This window comes from Vitis riparia, chromosome 11 (genome assembly GCF_004353265.1).
Source record: "Vitis riparia cultivar Riparia Gloire de Montpellier isolate 1030 chromosome 11, EGFV_Vit.rip_1.0, whole genome shotgun sequence".
NCBI lineage: Eukaryota > Viridiplantae > Streptophyta > Magnoliopsida > Vitales > Vitaceae > Vitis > Vitis riparia.
This window is the reverse complement of record NC_048441.1, coordinates 11090453-11105540: the sequence shown is the minus strand read 5'-3', so window position 1 is coordinate 11105540 and position 15088 is coordinate 11090453. Positions and strand designations below refer to the sequence as shown.

Below are 15088 nucleotides of genomic sequence, written 5' to 3'. Positions count from 1 at the left end.
TGTCCAAAACATAACCAGCTTTGCCATCTCATGTAGTAAAAAAAATTTGACATCTTTTTTAAATAGATTTTCAAAATCTTTATTTTTTAAGATAAGGTTCTATAATACTTCTTTGTATTAAAGAAAAAGGTTTGCAACCAAACCTTAAAAATACTTTTTATGCTCAACTCATTAATGAATGCAGAGTGATTCGCTCCTGACGATGATATTAAACCAAGACCATAGGCGGAAACCATCTTCAAGCCCACTTACCAGACAAATCATCCAGAACCTCAACCCTTGAGTTGTTTTGAATTGTTCCAGTGCTGTTTCCTGTGTTTAATAAGTAAAAGGAGAAGAGAAAACAAAAAGGAAAAATCACTTTCTCTCACAACCATCAATTTTACAGATTCAAACCTGGATTAATACAAAATTGGCAGCAACGGAGGAGGGCATACGCAGGCATAAAGATCTGGAGATCAAGAACCAGAGTGTTCAATGCCAGATAAACTCGATGCTTGGACTTTACCTACTGATTTTCCATTTTTGATGACAACAATAAGAATTTGTATGAGCAGATATAAACTGACCATATCCTAAGCTAGAGCATTTAGCAAAATACATTAAGAAAATGATCTGGAACCAACTCTTGGAATTTGTCCTAGTCCAACCTTCCAGGTGCAAAAGGAACTGGGTTTTATCAGCCAGTTGTTTCCCTGTTGCAATGGGTGAGCAAGAAAGCTACTGGGTGTAAAGGAGACAGCTACCCGGGAATGAGTCGATGACAGAACCCCAACGAAAACAAATCCGTTTCTATGCCAGGACCTCTGTCCTGACCTCAAAATGCCAAGCAGATACTTTAACCACCTATCCAGCTTAGGCCTCGTGATCCCATCATCCACTAGAATAGGCAGTGGCAATAATTACTGAGATAAGACGACATGGGCAAGATTAAACGAAAGAACCACAAAATATCATTATATTTTCTACTGAGAAAACTGATGATAAGAGAGAGTGAGGTCCTCTGGTTCTGAATTTTGTTGAAGGAACATGATCCTAATGTTCAAGTGCGCAGAACCGTCTCTATTTTTTAAACTAAAAATAGATTTACAGGAAAAGTTTCAGGCATGTGGTTTACAGTGCTGAAAAATATGCAAAAGAATTTTGTCAATGGAACAGGATATTAATAATATCAGGGTTGAGCTCCTGGAGTAGTGAAACCTGACCCACATGTTTAGCCAATTCCCCAGTCACCCTATCCATGTATAGAACATAAAGCCCATTCCTGCTTTCCAAGAGTTTTAATGCTTTCCGTGCATGAAGAATTGATGTCACCCACTCGACAAACAGCACTGCAATTTGAAACTGCATATCATTCCACAGTTGCTCATGTATGTTTGAAAACTTGGTCTTGAATCCAATATGGACAGTAATTATAGAGAATGTTTTCAGCACTACATAAACTCATGGAGGTATAGTAGTATAAGATTTCATTTCTTAATTATAAACCAGGAATCGTATTGCTGGTGATTTGGTGATAATGAAGCAAGACTGCTACAATAGATGTTAAAAGCTAATAGACATGTGCAGAGGGTGGGAAGGATACTTACTGTTGTCAAAACCTTCATCTCTTGACCAAACCAATAAGTAGTCTGATATCAGAAATTCAATAAGCTGGATCCTGTCATCCATATAAAAAATAAGACAAGGCTATCTGAGAAACACCACAGGGCAATGTATTGTGTCTAAAATTTTTCATATGATTTGAATTCTATTTAATGGGTGAGGGGAACATGATAAGATAACAAAAAGGAAAATGCAAGCAAAGAAACAGTTCTTGAAAAAAGGAAAAGAAAGAAAAAAGAAAGAAAGAAATTACTGCAATAGATTTCACTACTTAAACCAAGAAAGCAGATAAATACAAGTACTGCAAGAGATTAATATTTTTTTTAAAAATGTTAATGAACTCAAGATCTTCCATTTCAAAGGATGATTATTATTTGCTTAAATGGATAGAATGAATATGAGACAGTAATAATCACATTGTTTGACATATACCACTCAAGCACACTTGCTAGAAAACTACTGTCAATAAAGCCCATTCGGGACCATAAATGGCAGAAGGATGCTAAGGATGATTGAAGGAACACCAAGCATGCCGAAACCTCATGAAGATCATCATGGAGAAATGCACTATTCATATCTTACGCTGATAAAGGGAGATATCATTGGAGAGGTACAGCCACAAGCAAAAAATAAAAATAATAATAAAATTAAAAAAGAAAGAAAGAATGAAGAAGAAGAAAGAAAAAAAAGCAAAGAAGAGGGGAAAAAAGGCAGAAATAAGCTTTGTAGATCTTCATAAAGTCATCTTCAGGAAAAGGGCAAGGCCACAAGTACTAACACATCAAAGAGCACTGAGCTCCTGAGCACAGCCACCTGTCAGCAAATTCTAGCTGTCTCACTATAACTATGGAAATCTTAATGACACTAATGAGATGCAAAAAAAATTGAAAAAAAAAAAGGAAAAAGGAAAAAGAAAAGAAAAGAACATTAGTGATAACTGAAGGTAATCTTTGGGGAAAATGGTCATTCCAAATATTGAATTTAACTGACCTAAATCAGAAATAGCGGTTGTTAACAACAAAACAAAGTATAAAGTAACTATAATGAGCTTCAAAATAATATAACTCTTCAAATCCACAGCAGGAGCCAATCCTTAGAAATCTATTTAGTAAACTGCACCTAAAATTTCTACTTAGAGTTTTATGTGGTAAACTTACTTTTTTAATGTAATATTTATGCTATTAACACCATAGGGCACCATAACACCATATTACATAATTTCATGTTATGGACTGGCATCCGTGAGAAGCACCTATCAAGCAGACAATAAGATAGGATTCTGTCTCATAATTAAGATATAACATACAGCTAACAACTAATTGACTTCAGTTTCCAAAAGAATGTGATTTTGCAATAGACAATTAGAATCATACAGATGATTATAGTTCTAAACAAATTACACTAGAATACTTACAGCACAAACATACAACCATGCAAATTAGGAAAAGCATCATCAAAAGGATCCAAGAAAAGCAAACTTTCAGCTATCAAAGAAATTCTTTGAGAAACTGAGAGTATTGCCCGGTGTCCAACAAAGGGATCACTTCCAAGCTTGCGGATCAAGTGCTGGACATAGAACTGGTGATCAGCATCCAAATGATGTAACTCTGAAATAAAATGTAAAAAACATAGGAAGGCAATTGATTAAGAGAAATTAAACAGGAGAATAAATGGTAGTATCATTAAGGACTTCAAAGGAGAGCATGCCAACAATGTTATATTATTACCATCAGCAAATTTTTCTATAGAATGGCAAGCATATTTCCAATGCAAACAGTAAAATGCTCCAACCAGAAAAATAAGGTGTCACTGTTGATGTTAAATTCTTCAAAATGAAAGATCGCCCAATAACCGGTCACTATCAAATATTTCTTCTATCTGGATTTGGTTTCTTTGTTTGAGGGAAGATTCTTATTTTGGACAAATTTGGGTGTAACAGTAGGAATATTAGCCAATTAGTGGTGCTTGCATAAGCAGAAGGAAGAGTTAGCTAACCATTTACTTATCGATTATGGGATTGCTCAAAGTTCATGATGTTTATTGTTTTCAACATTCAGTATTCCTTGGGGCTTCTTGAGTAAATTAAGGATACCCTGATTAGTTGGCAAGCTGTGATACATGGACATGTTAATTTCACCAAAATACCCATGTCGACACAACACAGCATGGGTGTATGTATGAGATCCGAGTCGTATTCGTTTATATACATCTGCATGATTGTTTTATCTCTTTTTTAATTTTTTTTAATTATATTTATATTGCATAAGCTATTTTGCTACTTATAAATTGTAAAAAAAATAAAGAATTTTTTAATTAATTTCTAACTCTTGTAAGTGAAGAAGCGCGTTATCTCTTTCTTATTTTTTAAATTATAATAGATAAATTTAAAAATAAATATAATAATTAATAGCGTAAAAATATTAAAAATTAATATCAAAATTAATATCTTAAAAATCTAGATATAAATTATAATAATTAATATAAAAAAGTGGCATGATAAGAAATTAAATATGAATTATATTTTATCAACATCTAGTATATTAGAAGATTTTTATTACAAAATCAATATAAATTTTAAAATTTTCAAACTAATTAAAGTTTACTAATAATGTGGCATAATTTTTTTTAAAAAAAAACTTTCCTTAGCATCTCATTAAATAAAAGACCTATAATAAATAGGTTATTCATGTACAATTAATAGTAATATCAAAGGAAAATAATAATTAGCATCTTGTTAAAACAGAAAAAAATATAATAAATATATTTTCTAACAACAATTACCCATGTAGGTAACTTATACTTATTTTACTGTGCTTATATTTAGTGTTAATTTATTTCTCATTAAGATCATATCCAAGTACCCACACCTATGGTTGAAAATTGAAATCCTTTTCAACTGAATCCTCATGTCCTAAGTGTTTAGGATGCATAGGATCTCACAACTAGACAAGTTCCTGCACTTGACATTTATGCCCGAACCCATGTAACATAGTTGGGAAGGAATTTTTGTAAGGGGATAGAAAAGTATGGAATGCAGCTCTACTATGTTTAATTTTTAAGTATAAGGAATGAACATAATATATATATATATATATATATATATATATATATATATATATATAGAGAGAGAGAGAGAGAGAGAGAGAGAGAGAGAGAGAGAGAAATTTCTATGGTTTAAACCTATCAGAATTGGAGCTGAGAACTATTCTTTTGAACCAACAATTTGAGTGGTCCGATGAGTTAGTGAAAAAAGGCTATTCCTAGTACATTTTGTTTATGTTTTGGTTGTCTTCAAGATGTAAGGAGTCTTTCCTTTTTACTTGTTTTTTTGTTTTTAAGTGGTACTTGTATACATGCCATGCATATGGGTTGCACCCCTTTAGGTGTTTGTTCTTATAAAATCTTATTTACTTATCAAACAAAGGCACTTATCATTCTATCCAAAACAAAATCTTTCTTTGCTTAGCACAAGGTGAGAGATTGCTTTAGCAGTATCTAAATCACACAACTATTACATCATTACTTCTATTTATTTCACAAGTTCAAGTAAATTGAATTAGAGATTGTCCTTTCTTTCATATCCAAGATGGGCAATTTGTTTTTCCCTTATTTTTGCCTCAGTTCTTCATGTTCATATGATCAATTTCCAAGGGGCAATAGAAAAATGGGAATTAAAAGTAGCAAGCATAATCAAACCTTTTCACATTAGAAAACATCACAAACTTCAGTGTTTACAATGATTAGAAATCATAAATCTTCTTATGAAACATTGTTTCTTAAAGATTTAAGACACATCTCTCATAAATTTTAGAAAGTCATACCAAGAGAGGCAAATTTCCTACATGAGAAATGAAACTCAGGTAAATGGAATGAACTTTAAACATTCAACATCCTAGATTATTTTTGTTATTGTGTGAAATGAAACAGCTCCTTCACATAGGATGCTAGCAAAGATGAAGCTTTCTAGATCACAAACTAGAAATAACTAAGAACTTAACTATCAAAGCACAAAGATTCACCAAACATAAATTTCTAAAACATGGAACTAGGAATGGATTAAATTTTAAATTTCAAGCACATCTAGCTATTTACCATCTCCTTTTAAGGGCGTACACAACCTTCTGACCAAATGCATAATTAAGCTGTTAATAATTCCTTCAATGTATTCCACATTCTTTCTCACTGATAGCAGATTCTTCAATGAAGCTTCAAGTTACAAGCATAAAATCATTAAACTAGACCAAGCAACCATTTAAAAAGAAGTCATACATTAAGAATCTTGAGATAACATGGAAATATCTGATATTGAAAGTTTGACACCCAATCAAAGTAAGGAGAATGGTAACTAGAAGAGCATAAATGAAGAAACTTGTAATAATAAATCATAGAAGTTTCTCAAACTACCTCTCCTAAGTTGTGACTGCAAGGAAAGAACAACTAAACAATTGGTATAGCCCACCAACCCAAACTATAGGGAAGTAGAATATGCGCTGCAGCACTTCATAATTCATACAAAGATGGTTATGGAAACTTGCTACAGCATCAAAGTAAAGTACATTTCAAGAATGTTTCTAAAATCTATGCCCAACTCAACCACATCTTACACCCTGCCCAAAAAAAGTTCTTTTTTTCCATCCTCTTGTTCTTGTAGAGCCTTCAACTAAATGACCAAACATCTTCAATGACTCTACCTCATCTATTTCTCCATTAATGTCATCCTTGGTGTCTTAAGTATATTTTAGTTTTATTGTATCTATTCAGGCAGTACCATACTTCCATCTCAAAATCCAAATGTCAGCTCCCATGCTTCTATTAACAAGTTGTTTCTTGACTTTCTGGCAATAGGTACAATATTACTAAAATTTCATCAAATGCCAAACTGTCATAGCTTGAAATCACTGTTGATACTTGACATTGCCGATCACTTAGTAAATTCACCATATCCCTTTCCATGTTTCAATTTCAATCATGATTTGCTAATGGCTGGAATATTAGTTTAGCAATTGTTTAGCCAAAACAAATTTTAATATGATTCAAGAATATTCCTGTCACTAAACATTTTTATTCAACAATCAATTTCTTCCAAGTACAAATTTCAGGGTAATATTAAGGCTTCTGATTACAATGATACACCAAGAAGGCAAGAAGTGGCATGTGGTCTGTTACATTCCATTAAGAATTACATCATCGACAAATGTGCCAAAGATACTTATTGATCCTAAAATATTTGTTTCAAGGATAATAGCATGCTAATGAAACAGGTTATAGAATCTACCTTTAGGAAGGTTATATACAATTTAAAGGAAACTCAAGTGATAATAAATTAAGCACAAGACGCTACCTAAAATAAAGTCTACAGCTTGGTGTGACCAGTTTGTGAAGTTACTGTTCTCCACCTGCAGAATAGGTTTAAAAAAAAATATAGAACTTAAAAAATATAATTAATATTCATTCAAATAAGTATTCATTTATAGAATCTAAGTGGAAGGAAAGCCTGCAGAAACAATGAGTAAAGAACACTGACAGGAGAAGCAGTGTCGCAAAGCTCCACCAGAAAATCAATTGAGGCCCTAAGTTGTTCTGTTTCATCCTCGCAGACTATATCTGCACTTGTAACCAGACCACACATTTGTACAAGACTATGAATTTCCAGACACTAGGGATTGCACATTGGATTATTGAAACTCAAAAGAAAATAAAAACTAAGTGAACAGCCAAACTATTTCCATAGTTGTTTATATACCTGAATAATGGTTATGTTTGATTGAATCATCCGTTCTTTTTCTCCTTCGTTCCTTCAACCGCACTGAAAAGCAAAGGCAATCAAACTGCTGGGAAAACAAAATTAAAATACAAAGCTGATGATGCTAACGACGGTGATAATGAAACCTTGTCTGAGAAATCTCCGGCGAAGAACATCATTGAAGTTGCGATTAGAGCCACGTTCGAACTGATTGGGGCTCAATTTCCCCAAATCATCGAAGAAATGGCACTTGCAAGAAGCGCTTGGCGGGAAGAGATCATGTCGTAAACCATCTGAAACGAAAAAAGCAGCACAAAACCTAAGCACGATCTGTCCACGACGACTGAAACCGAAACAGAGCGTGAGAAAGATAATTCAAGGACCTTCGGCTTCCCTGAGATCTTCCTTGAGCCTCAGAAGCTCTTGTTTTCGCTCCTTGGCCTGAAACTCCAGGATATAGCAAAGGCAATTAGGCTCAGTTTGGGCGCAAAGAAAAGAGAAGAAAAGGCAGAGACTAATACAAGAATCGGCAGTTTAGGTCAGAGACCTTTCGCTTCCAACGAAGAGCGTCGGAATGTGGAGGAGGAGGGTTGGTGTTGTGGAGGAGCTTAGAACGGAGGAGAGCCATGGCAACGGCCAATTTCAAGGATTGATGAGAGTCGGTGTTTGACGTCGACATTTTGCGTCGGTGACTGTGGCCTTCGGAGCTCTAGTGCCGCCAACCTCACCTTTGCATCATTTCTTGAACTCTCAAACACATGTTTCCATTCAATAGTAGGTTTTCTTTTTAATGAATGTAATATTGCATCCTACAGTGGATATATATAGTCTGAATAATATAAAGTAACATTATCTCAAATAGTTATAACATTTGTAATTAAACATGAATTAATTGATAATAGAAACTTTTCATAGCACAAGTCTGTCACTAAATGGGCAATTACATCAATTGGATGGTAAACTCAATTAATACAATCGTGTTTGATTAACATAGTCATTCCTACCTACAACTATGATTACTCATGAATGAATTAACAATGTAAACGCTAAATGGGGCAATATGTCATTCGCTGAGCAATAACATTAATTAGGTCGTGAACTCGATTGAAGAGGTCGTGTAATTAATATGATCGTTCACAATTATATTTGTAACTACACTTGATTGAATTAATAATACAAAATCTTAGTGGATAATGTATCGCAAGATCAATAAAAACATCAATTGGACAATAAACTCGATTTAGGTGATCATGTTTAATTAATAGTCATTCCTCAACCACATCGAAACTACATATGAATGAATTGACAATACAAATTCTTTATAAGGTAGTAGGTCCTCATATCAACAATAACATCAGTTGGGTTGTAAACTCAATTCAAGTTATCATGTCTGATTAATATTGTCGCTTGCTAGTTATATCTACAATTGTACAAGAAATGATTGACAATTCAAGCTCTTTACAAGATACTGTGTCATCAAATTGATAATAACACCTACAAGCAATATAGGTGATAATTGTGGGATGCTCGCCTCCATCCAACATGACTCGTCCTGCACTTGCCATGTATCATCGTCTGTCCACCGAATATCCTTGTCCGTCCATCTTAACATGTAGACAGATAAAAACTATCCGGATCCTCGCCGCCTGTCTAGCATTAAATACAAAAGACATTAAACGCATTAAATGTCACAACCATTACTAAGCATAAACACCAAACTTCAAGGTTCAAAAGCCGTTACGAGCCGATTAATAATTGGCATTAAAGACAATAAAAGCATAATCAAAGACACAATTAAAGTAGAGAGAGAATGTTACTTTTGGGCAAGAATAAATAGCCATCAATCACCATAAGGAAGGTACATGAATAGTTCCCTGTGTTCTCTTGCTTAACTCTTCCTCACCCAACTTAAGCTTCAGAGGAGTGTGCTTGAAAAACCCATCCGGACACTTCTTATTCCAGATGAATTCGTCGTTTACTTCAAGAGGAGACTAGCCGAATACATACATTGTTGGTCATACACCAATAATAATGAGCAATATGCTAACAAGAATAACATCTACAATGCACTTGAATGAGTTGACAATACAAATGCTTTATGTGGGGATTAAACTCTAAACCCTACATTGTATGAAGTGATGTCATGAGCATGTGTTGCCTATAACATGCACTTCTAAATAAATTGATAATATTAAGAGACTCCATACAATGCCTAACTCGATAAAGAAGAGCATTGCTACACATAAAAGAACAACTTTGGGTCTTACCTAGTCCATATGGTTATGGTGATATATGAACTTCTAATTGAAAGGAATACTTTGCAATGTTGAGAAATGAATTAATGTAATGAGTAAAGGTAAATAAGTTTGTTGAGGATCTCCATGCCTTACATGCCAGAATTCTATGTCATCATTCATTAATGATGCCTTGATAAAACCTTTAAAAATAGATAATAGCAATTCTACAAATGTAAGAAAAGAATAATTGAAGGCTTATTCCAAAAGCTCACTACTCTATGGTCTATGTTAAGGAGGGTAGATGGTGTAGCAATCTTTGATAAGAGTAGGACATATGCTTTGAACATGTGGGGTAAAGGGTTTAGTATGGATGTCTCAAGTGAGATTCAAATTGATGATGTGGATAGCTCGACTAAAGGAGGGCAAAAGATGTGGAAGTCTTTAGTGGTAATGCACAAGCTAATATAAGTGTCTCAAGTAAGAGTATAGTCAATGATGTGGATAGCACAAGTGAAGGGATTGCAAATGATGTAGATACCTCAAATGGTGGTAGGGTAGCCAATGTTAGGTGGATATGTGGATGATGTTAAGATTATCTTAGATTGATGCACAAATGGTCTAAGTCTCAACTACTACCTCTCCTTAAACTCTAATGAGTTGCAACATAGTAGTGTTGATCAATTCAAATAGTCTCATGGTTGGCATTGATGGTGTAGATGACTCACATGATGGGTTTGTGTGGTGAACCTTTCCAATGGCATGTAAAAAATCACTAACAATCTAATGAATATCTCTTAAATTAGCTAAGGTAACTCCAATAGATCAACTAGCAATTTGCATCATGTGATTTGTAGTAAAAAATAAAAAATAAAAAATAAAACAAAATAAACGCAGCATCAATACCTCGAATCTTCTATTAACCTTAATTTATAGTAAGATTTTTTAATTGAATTGAATGATCTTATTAGTAAGCGATGACGGTCACTATATTATGGAACCCCATTTGATCTCTATGCACAATGGGTGTGGTCAATAATCATGTAATCCTATAATAATGTACCATCTTCGGGTCGTGAAAATCTATGAAAAAAAATGACAGATGGTGTCATCACAATATATTTGGAGCGATTAGCTTAGTGTGATTAACATGCTAGGCATGGAATGCGAACTAATTGTACCAATTTTGTCCTTGCTTGTCTACTAAATATAGGTCTAGCTCTATAAATAATGCAAATATATTCCTTGTTGAAAACCAAACTATCATAAAACTCAATCTAATTTATGCCACATAACAATGTCAAAGAAAATATGAGGTAAAACATCATTTGAAAAATCTCCCAACCAACCACAAATATAATTAAAAAATATTTAATCAAATATCTTATTTAAGGCTTCCATAAAACATGTGAATGTCAAAACCCATCATTAGTAACATTGTTGCACATGTTATCAATGGTAATGCAACGTATCCATATGTTATCTATCCAATCTCTATGTGTCAAATTGATCTTAATAGAATGTCAAAACATGAAAAGACAAATTAAAATCTTATTATACAGATACTATGCATTTACATCCTAATAGATCGAGCTACAATGCCTCGTGTGGCAATAGATCAACAAGCATAACCTTATTTGTTGTTACAAATGTCATATTTCTGATGAAGACTATATGATAAGGAATAAGGCAAAAAGTGATATGGATTGGAATACACTAAAAAATAGTCCCACATTGCATAGGATACTATGGATCCAAATGTTAGAGACTTACAATTCCTATGATTTTAAGTGCACCAGTACCTCATTATAGTGGGAAGTTTATTTCCCATGGATTATGATGAAGTAGTGAACGGTTTTCATGTTCATTCTTGACTATGAAAGGATAATTAGAATATTTGTATTCTAACATAGTTTGAGTTCTTGTAGAAGCACTTAAAGGGATAAAACCCATAAATGTAAGATGATCTATAAAAAAACAAAAGAGTAGATGGAAAGTTTGATTTTTATGTGGCTAGACTGTAGCTAAAAGTTATAGTATGAAACTTTGTTTCAACTATGGAAAACTTTTTCAATAGTAACCATACTCAAATCCATCAAAGTACTCCTATCCATTGCAATGCATCTCATTTATGAGATACTACAACCAAACATTTTTATAGCAAAGAGCCTTATATGTACAAGAAGGAATAGGGAAGCATGATAGTGTTCTTAGATCTTGTGAGTAGATGATAATTTACTCATTTTGAATGATGTAGGTATCAATCAAGATCTATTTGTCTACTTAGTTCTAAATGAAAATCTAGAAGGAGCCATTTATAAGTTCTTTTAAGATTACAAGAATAGGAAAATTGTACTATATCACCTACATTGATGAGCATTTGGTCAAGTGCATGATGTAAAACTCTAAAAAAGGTTTGCTACCCTTTGGGTTTGGAGTTGTCTTTCTCATGATCAATGTTCTTGGACATTTGAGGAGAGATCGCATTAAGGCGGTATCCTATGCTTCTATAATGGGTAGCCTTAAGTAACATTTGTTTTGTTATAGGAATAGTGAGTAGATATTACTTCATATCATGATTAGAGATTTGGGGAGATGTCAAGCACATATGCAAGTATCTTAAGAGAACAAGAGGATATATGCTTGTGAGTCTTTGCGACGAGTTGGTACTCCTTGGGAACATGGAATTAGAATTTCAGTTTGATGAGGAATTTTGCATTGTACACTTTAAGTGGTTTTTTTTTTTTTTTTTTTTTTTGAAGTAACAAAGAAAGTCAAATGGCTTAAGATGTTTCTTATAAGAACTAAGGGTAGTTCCCTTTGCTGTATCATCCAATATCCTATTTTTTATAACAGTAGGATGGTGGCACAGTCTAAAGAACCAAGTTACCACAAGAAAAGAAAACATATGGAAAGGAAATACTACTTGATTTATGAGATAGTTAAGAAAGGTGATATAATTGTAGAGCAAATTCTTTCTGCAGTGCCTAGTCTACTTTTGGGGCTAGTGGAAGTTTGTTAAGATTGATCCCCTAAAAACAAAATATAATGTTACAAAGTTAGACTTGACAATCCTGTTGTTATCCCTTTTATACATTGACATTGAATTGAACAATAAGTACATATCTCTTACATTGTACATGACTTGGGTACATTAGGAGTTGCATAAAAAATATAAGTCATGGATTCCTTATAAATAAATAAGTTGTCTACAATCAATTCATAGATTTGGGCAATCAAACAGAGACTATAGTGCATCACTTCATAATTGGGGGGATGACTTGTCTTGGTTGTTGGAATGGATTTCCAATGGTGAGTGCACTAGTGTATGTGATGCACACTGGACAAGGACTATAGTGAATCATGACACATAACGCAAGGCTATCAATTGTCATTATTCACCAAAATACTATATTGTATGGATTCTCAACCTTAAGAGGATATGGAGCCTATGTTGAAATCAACATGAGGCATTAATCTATGGCTAAAACCCTAAAATCGTCATACATCCCCATGGATTAGGTCATTATTGATGAAGGTTGATGACAACGAATATTCTCAATAGAAGCACTATGATATCTAATGAAATTGAGATAGAGTGTCTCATTGGGTGATCCAAAGGACATGTGATCATGAAATATATGGTCACAATAATTCCTTTAGTGGAATTTGACACATACTCCTTAGAGTTAGAGTATGTTAGTTGATCACATAATAAGTGAGATCTATAACTCAAGGATTTGAGAAGTAATCTTAATAGGTGATAGCACTACCTTGTTAGATTACGGACACAAGTTCAAGGAAAGTTTACATGTAATGGATAATAGTGACGTGATAGCATTACCGTTGGCAGATCGGAGGGTTGGTCGCGTCCATCAACTCTTCTTGTGTTCGTCGTGGGCGCTTGGGTGAATGCACTATAAGGCTGGGGTATGTGTCTTTCTTAACAGCAATTGCTTTTAAGAAAGTTGGTAGCGCCTGAGGTCCTACAAGTGGTATCAAAGTCGAGGTCATGAGTTCGAACCCTAGGGGTGTCATTGGGAGGGGGGGAATTGTTGGCAGATAGGAGGGTTGGCCGCGTCCATCAACTACCCTTGTGTTCGTCGTAGGCGCTTAGATGAATGCACTATAAGGCTAGAGTATATGCATTTCCTAACATTAATTGCTTTTAGGAGAGTTGGTAGTGTTTAAGGTCCTACAATGACCTTGTTAGATTATAAACACTAGTTTATGAGGGATCTGCATGCAATGGATAGTAAGTCACAAACTTGAGCTTTGTCTCATTATTATTTACATAAGGTACTAGAGTGCAATTGATTTTCTATAGTAGGATGTTGAATAAGCTTTAAAATTGGATTATGAGGGAGCCAATTTTCCTATGGGTCCCAATGATCCCCACTCTAAGCTCATATACCATGTTGGCACAATTTAAGAGGGTTGGATTGGTTCTTGGTTTACTCCTGTGCATAAGAGCGTTTTGGTAATTATGCAAGGTTGTACAAATGATAGTGAATAAGGTCTCTGGATTGAGCCAATTGATTAATTAGATGGACATGTGTGGTTATAAATCAATTATGACTCATTTTGGGCTAGATTAATTAACCCAAGCCCATATGGACTTAAGTCACTTAAGCCTAGTAGGGGAACCTTATAAATACCTCTTTATGGGGTTAAGGTTTCCTAATGGATTTTAAATAGTCATCTTCCACCTTCAAAGAGAAAAAAAAAAAAACCTAGGTTTCCACCCTTCCAAAGCCCACACATTGGAATGCTAAGATCATGGTTCGAGTTATCAGGAGGAAGATATTGGGTGAACGAGATCTCTAAACTATTCAGGGTTGTTCTTTACCACAATCATTGATCTGGGAACATCCAAATCTAGGTATGAGTACTATATCTCTAGATCTACTAGTTAATAATGGTTTTTATTATCGTTTTATTATGTTGCAAAAGATTTAGAGATGCCTAGGGATATATGCATGCACCCTATGAAATCAAAGGCATGGGAATGGAGTAATCTAAGGTTCCTAACATGCACCTCTTTTGCATAAGGATCATATGAGGTTCCATAGTACAATGTCAGCCACTAAATTACTAGTAAGACCATTTGAGACACAAAAACATTTTTAAATGAGGGTTAAACTTAAATTACGTGTAAATGTCTCATGTTTCATTTTCTTATATAGATCACCACCGTGACACAAATGGCTATTTCAAATTATTTGGAATAAACTCATCGAATTTCTATTAATGTTTTATGTGCTATTGGAAAGGACCATCACATACACTCAACACAAGAGCCATCCACATCTTCAAGGCCATCCATGAGACCACCGTCATTAACTACTATTGTTAGGGTATAATCCATTAAAGGCTAAAGGAGAGGTGGTGAGTAAGCTAGTCAACGACATGTAACTCGGTCATCTAGTTTGGTACAATCCTCGTATCCACCAGTGACATCGATTCCAGTCCCTTCACCCCTACCTGAGACCTCCACACCATCTAC

At 34.2% G+C, this 15088-nt stretch overlaps 1 protein-coding gene across 3 annotated transcripts; it reads right to left on the bottom strand.

Annotated features, from left to right (window-relative positions):
- Positions 1-339: 339 nt before the first annotated feature.
- Positions 340-8107, bottom strand: LOC117924583 (protein MULTIPOLAR SPINDLE 1). 3 transcript variants are annotated; one of them, XM_034843242.1, is made up of 10 exons: positions 7896-8107; positions 7732-7789; positions 7495-7641; positions 7349-7411; positions 7130-7209; positions 6947-7001; positions 5698-5811; positions 3020-3212; positions 1590-1660; positions 340-1331 (listed from the first exon to the last, which is right to left on the bottom strand). In XM_034843242.1, exons 1-10 carry the CDS (start codon positions 8025-8027, stop codon positions 1147-1149), a joined length of 1098 nt encoding a protein of 365 aa, XP_034699133.1. In that variant the 5' UTR covers positions 8028-8107; the 3' UTR covers positions 340-1146. The 3 variants fall into 3 exon arrangements, with proteins under 3 accessions (XP_034699133.1, XP_034699135.1, XP_034699134.1); XM_034843243.1 differs by having other exon boundaries at positions 1150-1344; XM_034843244.1 differs by lacking the exon at positions 5698-5811.
- Positions 8108-15088: the final 6981 nt, after the last annotated feature.

Excerpts from the sequence above, each read along its gene's own strand:
- LOC117924583 (XM_034843242.1), bottom strand. The coding sequence starts at position 8,027 with ATGTCGACGTCAAACACCGACTCTCATCAATCCTTGAAATTGGCCGTT. Across the intron at positions 7,790-7,895 it reads CTCTTCGTTGGAAGCGAAAG|GCCAAGGAGCGAAAACAAGA; the intron begins GTCTCTGACCTA and ends CTGGAGTTTCAG. Across the intron at positions 3,213-5,697 it reads TACGCCCTTAAAAGGAGATG|AGTTACATCATTTGGATGCT; the intron begins GTAAATAGCTAG and ends ATTTTATTTCAG.